Source organism: Olea europaea, unplaced genomic scaffold, assembly GCF_002742605.1.
Source record: "Olea europaea var. sylvestris unplaced genomic scaffold, O_europaea_v1 scaffold2789, whole genome shotgun sequence".
Classification (NCBI taxonomy): domain Eukaryota; kingdom Viridiplantae; phylum Streptophyta; class Magnoliopsida; order Lamiales; family Oleaceae; genus Olea; species Olea europaea.
In genome coordinates, this window is record NW_019246365.1 from 32042 (window position 1) to 46933 (window position 14892).

The window sequence follows — 14892 nt, forward strand, 5'->3', positions numbered from 1 at the left end:
GAAAAATAAAAAAATCAATTACGTCGTTAGAAAATTTTATTAATAATGAAATAACATTCAAAATGATAACTTATTCGACTTTAGTTTTATAAATAAAAGATATCATTAGTTATCTATGTAACTCCATCGCTAATTAATAAAAAAAAAATTATATAAAGTAAAAAATAAACTTATGTTGATGACACCAACGACTTCTTTGTTGATGATCAACGATCGAAGCACATCACTGATCAGTGAAGTCATTGAGTGGAACATCGATGATGTAAGTATTGGTAATTTCATCCAAAATTGCGGATAACTATCGATATGTTCTTTTGATACTTATTTACGGTGACATTTCAAGATTTCAAGTTTTGTTTTTCGGAGTTTTGCGTTTTTATATTTTTCAAGTACCACTTTTAAATGATTTTCTACTTAAAAAAAAAAAAAAAAAAATTCCCCTTTGTTCGGTATTAAAATGTATCGAAAATGATTATTTTCTCATTCTAATAGATATTTAAAGTCATCAGTATTGAATTGATCTTTCGAGATTTATATAAACTTATTTATCTTGATCTAAGATAAACTTTTTAATATCACTTTATATTGTTATCCCCTTCCTATTGACCACGATAATTTTTTCGTCAAATTGAATTGTCTAATTCCTCGGTTCAAGAAAATCGGTAAACTTAGCCCATGTTTGATTTTGATTAAAATTAAATTTTAATCTTAGTCAAAGTCAAAGAATCACTATTAACCATATATTTCATGGGTCCCACAATTTTTCAACCACACATTTCAAAAACCTCTATCACAATTTATTAAAAAAAATTCAATTTTAGGCCCTATTTGATACACATTAATGCAAAATGAGAATGAAAAATATAATCATTACAGGCCTCACACAAGAGATAGAAAGTCAAAGATGATGGTTTAATGTGATAGATAACAATCATATTTTTTATTTTAATGGGCAAAAAAGGGGGAAAAACATGAGCTTAATTTCCACCAAACGACACCTTTGAAGATAACTTTAAAAATTTAATTTATCAATTTCCCAAATATGATGCGTAAAAGGTGGGGCTAGTCCTTTTCGTTGAAAAGTGAATCGAGGGACCACATCCATAAAGGCCACCGCATTTTTATATTACATAGTTAATTTTCCAAATGATCACTGAAATTAATGTAAATTTTTTAAAATTAATTATAAAATATTTTTATAATCCATTTTAGTCACTTAAGTTAAATAACAACTCTTTATCAACATCCACTTTAGATCCGACGTCAACTTTTAAAATTTCGATATCAACTAACGATTGTTGTGTCCATGTTATGAAACTAAAGATCTTCAAAATAAAAATGCAATTCTTTAGAAGAAAAAAAAATCACTTGTTCAACCAAAAAATTCAAAACCATCCACTTTAATCGTAACTTTATTTCTCATCGTTGATAAGCAACAAAACGATCGTGATATAGCCAAAACACGAGGTCAATTGAAAGAAATTATTTTTTTATTGATTAGTCGATGTGAGAGTTTAATAGTATCGAATATGGCATTAATCAAATGAATGGACTAATCACTTATGTAACATTATCCAACTTTGGTAATTAAATTGGTCATAAAAATACTCTACTAACCGATTTAGAATATTACGTAAACTTCAGTGACCATTAATGAAATTAACTGGTGTGTTATGTGTACATGACTAATAATCTACGTGGCAAATAAATCAATTAGCAAAATACACAACGTTAGAAGCGTGAGTATGACTAATAATCTACGTGGCAGATAAATCTAAGACTGAACGCTACGTAAACATACCCAATCTAGTGCGGCAGATCGTACCATGCCCTTCATTCCTGACCTACCAGATGAATCCACCTGGTATAAGGAAACAAAGTCATGAACGTGGCGCTTTCCTATTGGTGAAAGCATGAAACAGTTAAACCAAACTACAGCGCTTATCTTTTATTTCCTCTTCCGGTTGCTGCTGTAAGATAGATGCTTACCGCGTGTGTGTGTGTGTATATATACCTCTGACCCCTTTTGTTTTTTACACACTTGAAGTTCGTAGAATTTTCTGATTCGATCGGTGATTTTAGGTACGATATGATTATATGCTATATTATAATGTTTTTGATTTTGACTTTGATTGATTAAACTTAGATTCAGATCTGATTTTGGGTCTGCTGCACCTTTCGTTAAACCAACGCATTGTTGATCATTGACGAAGGAACCTTTGCGTGATTTTGAAGATTTATCTCTCTCTTGGTAAAGTTTGGTGTGACATGGGTCATCTGGCGTGCATGCTTGTCGTGTTCGTTGGTTGAGTATTTCAGTTTTTTTTTTTTATATATAAGGTCAAGTATTTGCAATTGTTCTCATCGGAATAGGTGAAGTTTCTCAGTAATTATATAGGTGATCAGAGGTTCCATTTTTTTATTTTCTGAAAGAAATTTAATTTTTGTTCTTGTTTTTCAATAAGATATGTGGTAATTTTGCTCTCTGCAATTGATAATATGCACTACAGATTGTGTAATAGTCATATAAAGGGATTGTTTTGTTTATTTTTTATTGGGATATCTTATTTAGGTCAATGTGTTGAGTTGAATTAGAATTGTACGATTGTAATGGAATTGTTCTTAATTTGTCAAGTATATCAGTGCAGTATTTGCTTCTATTTACAAGGAGATATGATTTTATTTTTTGGTTCACTACTAAGAGAGATTTGTTTTCTGTTTTTTGTTGCTTTCCAAATTAATCAACTTGTCAGTATTGCACTTCTAGAATGTTTGAGCTGGATATTCTTGTTCAATTTGCTAAGGAAAAATATTTTCTTTTTCTTTTTCTTTTCTGGGTTTTCTTATATAAGATCATTGTACTAATTATACATTAAATTCTTGGTATTTTGACCTGGATAGAGGTTAATCTGGCTTCATGTAATTGTTATTTGTTATTGCATGTGTTTTGTAATTGATGGTTCCCTTTTTCGTTTTTTTTTTCAGAATTTGAAGAAAGGATCTGAGAAATGGCTAAGGAAGCATCTAATGGACAGAACCATGTAACTACAAAGCCACCTCCAGAGCCATCGCCATTGCGAAAAGCAAAATTTTTTCAGGTATTTATCCATGGTGCTCGATAAAATAAAATAATCTGTTTTTGTGTCTCAATCTTACTGTCTCTGCATCTTATACTTCCACATTTCTAAGCAATTCATTTTTTCTTTTCGGCTGGGTACCTTTAAGCTGTGCTAAGTTGATCTAGACCCAAAAAAAAAAAAATAAATAAATAAAATAAATAAAAATAAAAATTAGAAAAGATGGCTAATTATAACTCTTGAGTCTTGTGGTGAGTGTATGTAGAAGCTGAAATTGTTTTGTGTAACTCCAGCTGTGTTGCTGATGTTCTGGTCCTTCTGGATGCTTATTCACAAAGGTTTGCAACCAACAGACGATTTTCATTGAGAATTCTATAAAGGGTTTAATTTCATTTGTCATTCATGGTCTATTTGAGATTCAGATTTCCTGAGGTTGAGGGAGGGAGGAGAGAGTTGGTTTGAAGCTTGTAATTCGTGAATGATTGTGTGCTGGGAGACGAAGGAGATATATTCTCCTTTGGTACTCCAAGATTTATTTGAGACCAGTACTTTGCAGGTTTATGGTGGGGGATAGTTTTCTATTTTTCTCAAGTGCACTCATTATCATTAGTTATCTGAAATACATTTTTCTTTCCATTTTCATTTATGCCTTTGGAGGCTTCAATTTATTACCAAGACTGGAGAAAGTTAAGCTCTCTTCATCTCTGGGCATATTATAATTTCATAAAATGTTCTGTTTGATTTTCTATTCTCTTCCTATCTAGGCTTATGAATGTTTCCCCATTATATTTGTTTTTGTCACTATGGTATACTTATGACACCTTGATGACAGGCAAACATGAGAATCCTTGTTACTGGTGGCGCCGGATTCATTGGCTCTCACTTAGTTGATAAACTGATGCAAAATGAGAAGAATGAGGTGAGCACCACTTATCTTTCTATTTGGTTTCTTACGTTGCAACGGTGGACATTTAGTGAAGGATGTACTTCAATATGCATATGTTCACGATTTTATTTTATTTTATTTTTATTTTTATTTTTATTTTTTTTTTCACTCAGGTTATTGTTGTTGATAACTATTTTACTGGCTCAAAGGACAATTTGTCTCAGTGGATTGGTCATCCAAGATTTGAGCTTATTCGGCATGGTAATTATTCTTTGAAGTTTGTCTAATTGCCTATTGTGTCAGCATGCTCTTTCTTTCTTGAGACAGAATAAAAGTTCCTTGATAAGACGTTTACTATCTTCTCTTCATGCAACACACTACCACTGTTGTGTCCAAGTAGATATTGTCTTGACTTTGCTCAATGCCATTCTCATCCTTTGTTGTCCATCCATCCATGTCTTTCTTTCCTTTTTTTTTTTGCCCCTTTATAATTAAAGCATTCTGAGGTTTCTGTGCATTTGGAGAAATTTTCTCAAGACCATGGTTTGTTGCTTGAATCACCTAATATTATATTCTATATATTTCCAATTTTTTTCTTGTGCAGATGTCACAGAGCCATTGTTGATTGAAGTTGATCAGATATACCATCTTGCATGTCCTGCTTCCCCAATTTTTTACAAATATAACCCTGTGAAGGTCAGTCACTTGAAAGATATCTCTAAATTCGTCTGTTTTGTACTCACTCGATAGTTTACTTGCTTGCTTGCTTTCATTGTTTATGCTGTAAATACTCTTAAAATGTCATGGTTTCTAGCGGAGACAATGGAAGTTTGGTATTTGCTTTTTATTATTTTCTCTTTTTGTCAACAGACAATAAAGACAAATGTGATTGGTACTCTCAACATGTTAGGCCTTGCCAAGCGAGTAGGAGCAAGGTTTGAATCAACTTGCTCATATTCATTTCGTTTCTTTTTAATATGGCATTTGACTTTCTATACTTTCTTAACAGGATTTTGCTGACATCAACATCTGAGGTTTATGGAGATCCACTTGTGCATCCTCAGGATGAAACCTACTGGGGCAATGTCAATCCTATAGGTATTGTTATACCTCTGAGAATGCCGTAGCTGAATATTCTGTGTGATATGAGGATAATCCAACTTGTTCTCACAAATTCACCTTGATCTTTTACAGTTTCACTGCAATCTAGTTAACAGTAATAATCCACTGAACCTTCTTGCAATTATTATAATTAACAAAAGAGAAGGAAAAATTCCATCTGCATCAGTCCCTCAACTACAATTTATCTTGAGCTAAAATTCATTAAGTAAAAGAATAAAAGCCAGCATTACTCCTCTTATACCTACCTCCAGAACTGAAACCTTGAATTTTTTATTCAATTCCTTGGCATTTCTGACCTTTTGACAATGGTTTGTTATACCTTTTAAACTTCACAATGCTAATAATTATCTGGTCAGTTGTTTTATGCCAAAGCATGATATCAAATGCATCATTTTGTGTTGTTTGAGCAACAGATAGAAGAGCATACTCATGAAGTGTGCATTTTTATTATATTGCAGGGGTCAGGAGCTGCTATGATGAGGGAAAAAGAGTTGCTGAAACTTTGATGTTTGATTATCATAGGCAGCACGGAATTGGTAAAAATCCCTTTGTTTTGCTGCAAATCATATGTTTGTTATTGGTTTTTGACCTCCAATTCTCTGATTGTGTCAAGAATAGTGAAGTCATGTGATGAACTTCTTACAATTTGAAATGACGACTCCACAGAAATACGTATTGCGAGGATCTTCAACACTTATGGACCCCGCATGAATATTGATGATGGTCGAGTTGTCAGCAATTTTATAGCTCAAGCAATTCGGTAATATTTTATTTGCCACACTACAATCTTCTGCATACCTTTGATCCTTCTTGCTCACCCCCTGTTATCTCCGGAGTCAAAGCCCACTTCTGTGCACATCACAATTTCATCTTCTCTACTTGATGTGTGCCAAATAAAAGAAGATTTCACCTACCCAGTTCTCATACTAAATCCTTTTTTCACATGATTGTAGTGATGAGCCTTTGACAGTCCAGTTGCCTGGAACACAAACAAGAAGCTTTTGTTACGTCTCTGACATGGTACAAGAGAGAATTATATTATTTTTTTAATATAACCTTACAATAAATGCTATTATATCCTGTGGCCTGACTCTAATATCTTTTGTATGTAAAGGTTGATGGCCTTATTCGACTAATGGAAGGAGAAAATACTGGGCCAATCAACATTGGGAATCCAGGTAATTATCAATAAATCTTGTGCTAAAAATGCTAAAATTGAGTTCATTAATGCTTCTTCCCCACGTTTCTCCTACTGCCCAAAAGAATCCCTCTGAGTAGAAATCTTAGGTTTGTGAATAAATAACGTTTCAGGATAACTCACATGGTTTTACTAACAGGTGAATTTACAATGCTGGAGCTTGCTGAGACTGTGAAGGAGGTAATACAGCTACAGGTTTCCTCTTCTTTTTCTCCGTTTCTTTGTTGAGTATTTATATGGAACAAAATGGTTATGGCTGTGCAGATGATCAACCCAGAAGTGAAAATCATTACTGTGGAGAATACTCCAGACGATCCTCGCCAGAGAAAACCAGATATAACCAAGGCAAAGGAGTTGCTTGGTTGGGAACCAAAGGTTAAGTTGCGTGACGGCCTTCCCCTCATGGAGGATGATTTCCGCAAGAGGATTGGAATCCCGAGGAAGTGAAATATTACTAGTTTAGTTGGGCATTCTTCTTTCGTCGTGGACTTCTAAGAGATGCTTAAATTCGGCTTTCCTGTGCCATCTTTTTGGCCTTTACTTTTACTAAAAATATCCTTATAATGTGTGATTATTTTCATGTATAAACGGGCAAACATGTCATCCTTTTGAAAGTTAAATTTGGTATTAATAATACGTTCTGGATTCCTCTTTTTTCGGGTTATGTTTTGCAATCTGCAATTGCTACCAATCTTCTTATGGTAAATTCAGTTTCATTTACCGATGAAGAATGGTATTGAAGTCTGATTAAAGCTCCAGTATTCTGAATTTCAAGTCTGTTTTGTGGTTCCCAGATCTCATATACGGTCGACCTTATGGCAGCAAGAAAGGGTTATCTTGTGCCACACTCTGTAGACACATATAACTCTTACCCAATCTTCATAATGTGAGAAATGAGGGTTGAATGTTGCTTTTCTTGAAATAATTTTTAAAAAAATAATTTGTCTATAAACATTTCTGACTTTGTTACCTTAAATATACTAAGCCCCCGTTTGGGCGCGAATGTGAAATGGGAGAATCAATTCTCCTATCTTATCAACTGGCCCCACCTAAAGACATTTTGGTTCCCTAATGCAGAGGTCCATGCATAAATTACAAGATTGCCCACATTACTCCAACTGTGCACTGACACATATTGAATACAATTTTGACCAGCAATGATAAAGAAATTGGTGAGATAATGCATACACGAGGGTCCCATTAACACGTGAATTTTTTTTGCCCACCAAATATTTGTTACACGGAATTTAAATGCAAGAAAACCAATTGTGACATTATTCATGATGACATTTTTTCCCGATTTTGACATGAAACAACGTCCATTTCTCTTGTCGGAAAACATCATGCTTAATGAGCCCGTCTAATTTCGACCAAAAAAAAATACACGTGTTTATTGTTGTGCCAGGTAATCTCTGAACATATCACACCCATCTCGTCGTGATTTCGTGCATTCATTTCCGCTGAAACTTCATCACGTGAGCTTAAGAGCTCCACTTTTGCTGCGTCGGGGTCTGTCTCCGCTCTTAGGAATGCTTCGTCCACCACACCCGCCCGTCGAAGAAAGTTATGAATGGCCATGGTTGCAATGACAACATGTGTTTGTACGTCGAACGCATAACTTGGCATACGATTGAGTATTTTCCACCGACTTTTCCAAATGCCAAATGCACGTTCGATGACGTTCCTGCATGACGAGTGCATGAAATTAAATTTTTCGCGGGCATTTCGAAAGTTACGTCTGCGACCAGTGTCACCATCATAGAATTGTTGAAAAATGGTACAATATATCCAAACCCTTATAGGGTGCCATATACCCAGGTCGATGAGTAAATCCCGAGTTAACCAGGTAATACTTTCCAGGTGCAGGTTGCGAAAACTCAAGCTCGGGATTATGTATTGCCCGAGCCAAGATTCGAGCATTGTGGGAATTCTCCGTTGTACCTACAAGCACGAATGTGAAGCACAAATTGAAATCACATGTCGCTAGCACATTCTGTGTCAGAATTTCTTTTCGTCCGATAAAACTCACGCGCTGCTCCCGTGAAAGGACGGCTCTGACGTGGGTTCCGTCAATCGTACCAATGCAATCCCGAAAAATGTGTTGCTTGTTCAGATTCGGAATGTGATGCTCGACATAATTATTGTAGTTTGGATTCGGTCGAATTACTCGTCGAGAGAATTCGAGGACCGCTCGAAGCACAAGCTTGAAGTAGTGTCCAATGGTTTCCAATGAATGGTTGAAAAGGGTCTGCACCTGTTTGTACCTCTTCCCATGCGCTAATATGCAGAGAAACATACCAACCTGTTCATAAAAATCTAAGTGTTGATGACTGCGAAGCCCGTACTCGTCACACAGCATATGTCCGAACGCTCGTAGCATGACGGGATACATGCGGAACTCGACGTAGCATTGTTGAGGACTACAATTCATTGCGTCCAACAAGAACATATGACTATTTCGCGCGAACAGATATTGCGAAACACGAGTGCTTTGTTCGCGATATTAGTTTCTGATAGTAAACTCATTCATTTGACAGTATCGAAACCACTCCATAATGTCCACTTGCAATTCTTCCATGAATGCCTCGTCGCCCTATTCGTCCTCCGCATTAGAGATCGCCATATGATCACAATCACAATATGATATCCAACACTATGGCTTTTGCATGTTGTAAACTTCTACTATAGTTATGTGCCTTTTATAGAACGATTTGTCTTTCAAGCTATGACCAGGGCAACCAATAATTTATGTGAAGATGGGACTGATGTGACCAATCCACTAACAAATGGAGCACTTGTTTGACCCAACTGTGAACGGCATTCAAAAGTTTGTTTGTCTGTACATCTGTTTGTAATCTACAAGAATCAAACTTTTTGCACGCATATGAAAATAAAACGTTTCAACTGCAAAAAGCAAACTTAGGCAACTATCCCCCATACATAGTAGACACAAACAAAATGTCGTCACATCAAACATAGTACATGTAAACATAATCAATAGTAAGAAAAATTTAAAACGTCCCACGGACGTGTACGCAATCTACACAAACATATATCACCTCGACTGTGTTTTCCTATATTCCTGATAGCTCCACTCCACCCAAGCAAACTTGTCGTTTGCATTGTCTTGCATGTTCAGTACCTCTCTATTGGCCCTCTGCGACAGGAACTTGCACGTGTAAAAGTACAGATCCGTTTGCTTCTGAAGTCGACCCGTAGCCAGCAACTCGCTCATGCATGTCTTCAGGTCGGACACAGCCGCTCCGATGAAGTGGTCAATTTTTGCAGCAATCTTCTCACTGGCGGAGGTAGCACGGTCCACAAAGTATGACACGTCCCGAGATGAAATCTTCTTCCTCTTCTCCTTTGATCGCTTCTCGGCAGCCTTCCGTTTGTCCCCGCTATGCGGGCCAGATTCATCCCTGGCCGTCGAGCATGGTGCGGCTACACCGCCCTCGTTGCTTAAGCCGCTACTCTCTACATCGACTGTGATCTCGTCACGGTGATCTTCGTGTGCACTGTCTTCGAACATGGCGAAGCCAGTGCGGCATGCTTGGCTAGGTGTGACTGCGTACTTATCGCAGTCGAAAACATCCCCGAATAAAACCATGTATCGGTACAACTCTCGACAATCCTTGTCCTTGTACTCTTTCCTTTCCTGAAGCAATACAAAGCAGACGAGGTTCACATCTTTTGCAAACGAAGTGTGAAAGAAGCAATTACAATTAACTGAAAAAAATTGGGATTTCATCTTTCTCAGAAAATAACAACAATGTCAGCCATTCCAACCCATGCACATGAATTTGTAAATGAAATATAAACACAATTACAAAAACACTTGATGTTAACTTGAAGTGCAATTTGCAGTTATTTTGCAGTTACAACTGTAAAAACAAAATAGTTTAGTAGTTGAAGTACTCGGTCCATTAGAAGTGAAGACAATTAGGTATATATGTGACACTTATCGAAATACCATACAATTTCTAACTCACTGGTGGAATTAGGTGCGTATGTTTCGATTTTTTTGCAACAAAAAAAAAAAAGCCAGTAATGCTTCAAAAACAAGAGCCGGTTTCTGGATAACCTAAGTTTTCCCTAAAGCTAAGTGCCCAAAATAATTAACTCATTATGCAACGTGAAAAATCAATTTGTCCTAGAATTTCAACAGAACGAAAACTGGTCTACCTTCTTATATCATGACGATGTAGAAAGTGGATAATGGTTAATTAAGAAGAAGAATCCTTGTTTCAGCACCCTTCTTAAAACAAGTTTGTACAAGTTTAGAGATAAACGACGTAAGTAGCAGATTTTATTAACTGCCAACCATCACTCTTGTTTGTAACTCATTAATTTCATCCCATGTAACTAACAGTATCTCCACATACTTGGGCAACCCAAAGTTACTACTGAATACAAACTTTAATTCTAAGAAATTCATAGTGATTTGGATCGAATTGAAAGGAAAAAAAATGCATTTCCCATCAACTTATTTTCAATATGTAGGCACGTGCATTTGTTTTTTTGGTTCCTTTCGTAAAAATTTGTATTGAACTTAGGCAATTATTCATGAAAAATAATCCTTCAAGAACACCAGGAATCAATGAGGTCTCTTAAATTTGGATATAAATTACTCAATTTGCTCTGATACTAGCTATTACTGATGAGTATATGATGATACCTTCATCTTTCGATCCCACCACTCCGTCGAGGCACTGATCAAGCCAGTGGACGTGTCGTACGCAACGCCACTGCTGTTGATCAATTCTTCAAATCTCTTGTGTTTCAAAGAGTGCATCCCATCGATTTTTCAGCTGTTGCTTGCTCTAATTGTGCCCGGAGTTCGTGTTAAATAAGTGAACCAATGTCTGCCATTCGTATTTGGTAAAGCATTTCCCATTTCGGTGTCCATCAGCGATTACGGTCTCATAGGTGGCGACAAAAATTTGCATCTCATAGTCAGTCCATTGTGCATGCTTACGAGGCCCCGATTCACTGTCAACATGATGGGCGTTTGATGTGGAGGAGTTCGGGTGTGGGTGGTAATTTGGCTGCTGCAAATTGGGAAGAAAAAATGTTAGTCTCCATCAGCAGAAGCAATCGTTCATGGCACTTTACAGTCAACACAAAAATGAACAAAATGTTCAAGGTACTCTACCGTACCAGGGAAATGACAGGGTCCATGGTGGTTCTCTCTCGGTGAGCAGATTATTTTCCAACAACTTACACTACCGTGTGTGTGCTGGAGAAACTGGGAGCGCCTTTTGCAGTTCAACCTCAAGTGCAAATGTAATTTTTTTATGTAAGGCCCTTGTGAATCAAATAGTCCAAAGAAATGTATAGATTGGTGACGAGTGAGGAACGTGCAAGGGGAACGAGTAGAGATCGAAGACACAGATGCTTACCTACGATGTCACATGGGAATGGGGATCTACGGGGACGTCGATTGTGATTGTAGAGTCGCTTGTATCGGTGGCCGAAGAAGGTGAACGTCGTCAAGGCATATTGGGGGTTGAAGCTGTTGGCAGGGGCGCCATCAACCCGCCGCTACAGTTGTCAGAGTAGGGTGGGGGCGACCGGGTTATTACAGAAACTGTTGCCGACTGTCGGAAGATTATTTTCTCACCGTCGGACAACAAAAGAAGCAGATATTGCTGTCGCCAGAGAGCAAGTAGTCTTGGCAGCTTCGTCCAGTGGAGGAGTGGTGTCGGCAGCGTCGTCCAGTGGAGGAGTGGTGTCGGCAGCTTCGTGCAATGGAGGAATGCAAACTGTGAGCGTCTCTTGCTTTTTCATTAGTCAGATGACAGAGAAATGAGGGTTGGTTTGGTGTCTTAATTGTGGGGGTAGAAATGGAAAAAACCAACAGACATTAATGTCAGTCTATTTGATTCTCATATCAGTAGAACGTGAAAATGTGGCCATTGGACAATCAACAATCAGAAAATCACTTAATTTTGGCAATAAAAGTGCGCCCAAACAGCGCCTAAATTGAGTAGACCTTTTGTTCGTACAACTGTTCGAATATCCAGATTCTCAATTAACATCATCTTGTAGTCATTTCAGCATTTTCTTCGCTTGTAACCTTCGTTGATGAACAAAAAAATAATAACCCTATCAAATACTAATTTCCCTAAAAACTCGTTAGCTTTTCTCTCTCTCCATCTCTTTAACAAGTTCATGCATGGTAACATTATTTTATTTTTTTTGAAGATATGGGATATAAAAGTACTTGATATATTCAAGGATACTTTAATTATTGTAGTACTGATTAAGATATTACTATTTTTTTTTTCAGAAAAAATGATAATTATATTCGTAACATAATTTTTCTTTTCTTTTGATAATTTCATCATATTTTAATTGTAATGAAAGTCCTTAGCTTTTTCTTACCTTTAACCCTTTTTTTAAGTCATATTCATATCCTACACCTTTTGTGATTAAGCACATTTTGTCTCTAAAGACGGGTCAGTGTAAAAATTTCATTAGGGGATCGTAAAAAGACTTATTTGTCCTCATATTTTTAAATAAACAATTGACAAATTATTTGTCAATTGTTTCAAAGTATGTCAAGAAAATATTGGGATGAAAATTGTTATCTGACTCAAAATGTGTTGACTAATTGAATGTTAAAGATAACGGTGGAGTACAAGTTAGGGAATTAAATGCAAAAAAAAAAAAAAAAAAAAAAAAAAATAAAAAATAAAAAGGAAAAAAAAAAAAAAAAAAAAAAAGATTAAAGATTAAAGATCTTTATCATAATTAAAATATAATGTAATTAACAAATACGGTTCTTTTACAATACATAGAATGTCATTTTAAAATTTCTAACTAAATCATCATTAAAATATTGTTTTGTAACATTAGTTCTTCAAAATAGGGGTGGAGCTAGAAAATAATTACGGGGTGGTCTAAAATTTCAAAATTCTAAATAAACTTTTGTTACAAAAGATCGAGTTTAGGAGACTACGCTCACCTTAAAAAATATAAACCGATAGAATCATGATAAACATAAGTAAATTTTATATATCCATCAATCAAATTTTTTTTCAAAAAAATAATTAATGAAAACTGCTCTAAAGAGTTTTACAACCAACTGTTCCAAACAACTGAAAGTTTTGACCAAAAAAGGCAATCGAAAGGACATTATTGTAAGCCATCGTTCTCAAAGACTATTTAATATGGACATCAATCTTTTTATACCAACGCATTCCAGAGTGAGTAAAGAATCCACCCAAAGTGAAATTAAAAAAAGACAAGGAATTTCGAGGGTAAAAAAAAAATTGTTTCTTTCACGTCCATATTTGATCAACTTCTATAATATACATATAATTTGATTATTCATATATGAATAAGTTCTTTTAAATATTTTTTTTATTATAAGATTAAATATAAAGGAAGTTACTTATTTTGATAGTAACATCTATTTCATGATCAAAACAAATAAGTTTCTTTCTTATAAGTATGAATAAGTAATATGTGAAAATATTTTTAGAAAAAAATTTAATTACTCTAAACTTAGTCAAATATTTAGTGTCTCCTACTAATAAAATAACTAATTATTTTAGCTCTAATCAATACATTTTTATTTATTACTAGTTTTTTTGCCCGCGCAATGCACGGGTTGTGTTTCTTTGAAGGTAATGTTAGCATGTTAAATGTTAATGATGGAGAGATACACATGTTTGTACAGAAGATGATAGGCATATAGGACTGCATCAAGTTCTTGAATTTTTCATCATCTTTGCAAAGATGAAGTTCTTGCACAAAATTTTTACTTTGGAGAAAGAAAAAGGATGTCAATGAAATAAAAATGAATCTATTGTGTAGGTCACAGCAAGAAGTCGTATGTTTTTCGTTAGTTTAAGAACTGAACTTGTACTCAGACAAAGCATTTCAATGTAAAACACTCATGCTTCCACTCAACTGAAATTAAGCTTCCCAAATTCACATCGCACATGCTTAACACTTGATTTCAGGATGAGGTACAAGAAGATTGAATGTTCAAACCTACATTCATTTTCGAGCTAACTTGTCTTCGTACCTTAGCTTTTGCACTTTAGCTTGTGCTCGTTGATACATATTTCTATGGTCTTTTACCCATTTTTGCAGCTTCTCCTGTAGATACAAGCACACATGATGGGTGACAATGAATACATGAAGTTCTAGTCGAGTCACATGAAAAAAAATTCACACTTCAAACATTTATTCTCTTGATCAAAAAAATAAACATAATGTGTAGTCAATTCTACCATTAAAACACTAATACAAATAGGTGGTAGTAAGCACATACCTAAGTAATCCAGCAATGTTCAAAAAATAAAAAATAATCCCCACAAGATAAATTCTCTCTGTATATCTGAAAAATTTCTTTCTGCAAGGACAGAGATTTACCAACCACCACTTACATTTTCTTTTCTTTTTTCTCTCCAAGAAAAGTAAATAAATAAACAAAGGTCTAAAGTGAGTCAAAAACTCAATATTTATTAACCATTTAAACAAAAATAAAATGTTAGCGAACCAATTTTTAAGGAAAACTGACTATCTATTTGGATAATCTTCCTATCACAAGATTATGAACTGTGTTTGTATGTGTGTGTGTGGGGGGGTGGGTG

At 35.4% G+C, this 14892-nt stretch overlaps 2 protein-coding genes across 4 annotated transcripts; one reads left to right on the forward strand and one right to left on the reverse strand.

Moving 5' to 3' along the window:
- The first annotated feature begins 1951 nt into the window (after positions 1-1951).
- Positions 1952-6938, forward strand: LOC111383892 (UDP-glucuronic acid decarboxylase 6). 3 transcript variants are annotated; one of them, XM_023008077.1, is made up of 13 exons: positions 1952-2082; positions 2986-3098; positions 3910-3996; positions 4137-4224; positions 4568-4659; positions 4834-4898; positions 4973-5061; positions 5544-5621; positions 5752-5845; positions 6039-6105; positions 6200-6263; positions 6423-6463; positions 6548-6938. In XM_023008077.1, exons 2-13 carry the CDS (start codon positions 3009-3011, stop codon positions 6728-6730), a joined length of 1038 nt encoding a protein of 345 aa, XP_022863845.1. In that variant the 5' UTR covers positions 1952-2082; positions 2986-3008; the 3' UTR covers positions 6731-6938. The 3 variants fall into 3 exon arrangements, with proteins under 3 accessions (XP_022863845.1, XP_022863847.1, XP_022863846.1); XM_023008079.1 differs by lacking the exon at positions 1952-2082 and adding an exon at positions 2228-2251; XM_023008078.1 differs by lacking the exon at positions 1952-2082 and adding an exon at positions 2279-2398.
- Positions 6939-9174: 2236 nt separating this feature from the next.
- LOC111383899 lies at positions 9175-11374 on the reverse strand. The gene is made up of 2 exons (XM_023008086.1): positions 10962-11374; positions 9175-9941 (listed from the first exon to the last, which is right to left on the reverse strand). Exons 1-2 carry the CDS (start codon positions 11076-11078, stop codon positions 9339-9341), a joined length of 720 nt encoding a protein of 239 aa, XP_022863854.1. The 5' UTR covers positions 11079-11374; the 3' UTR covers positions 9175-9338.
- Between the last annotated feature and the right edge of the window lie 3518 nt (positions 11375-14892).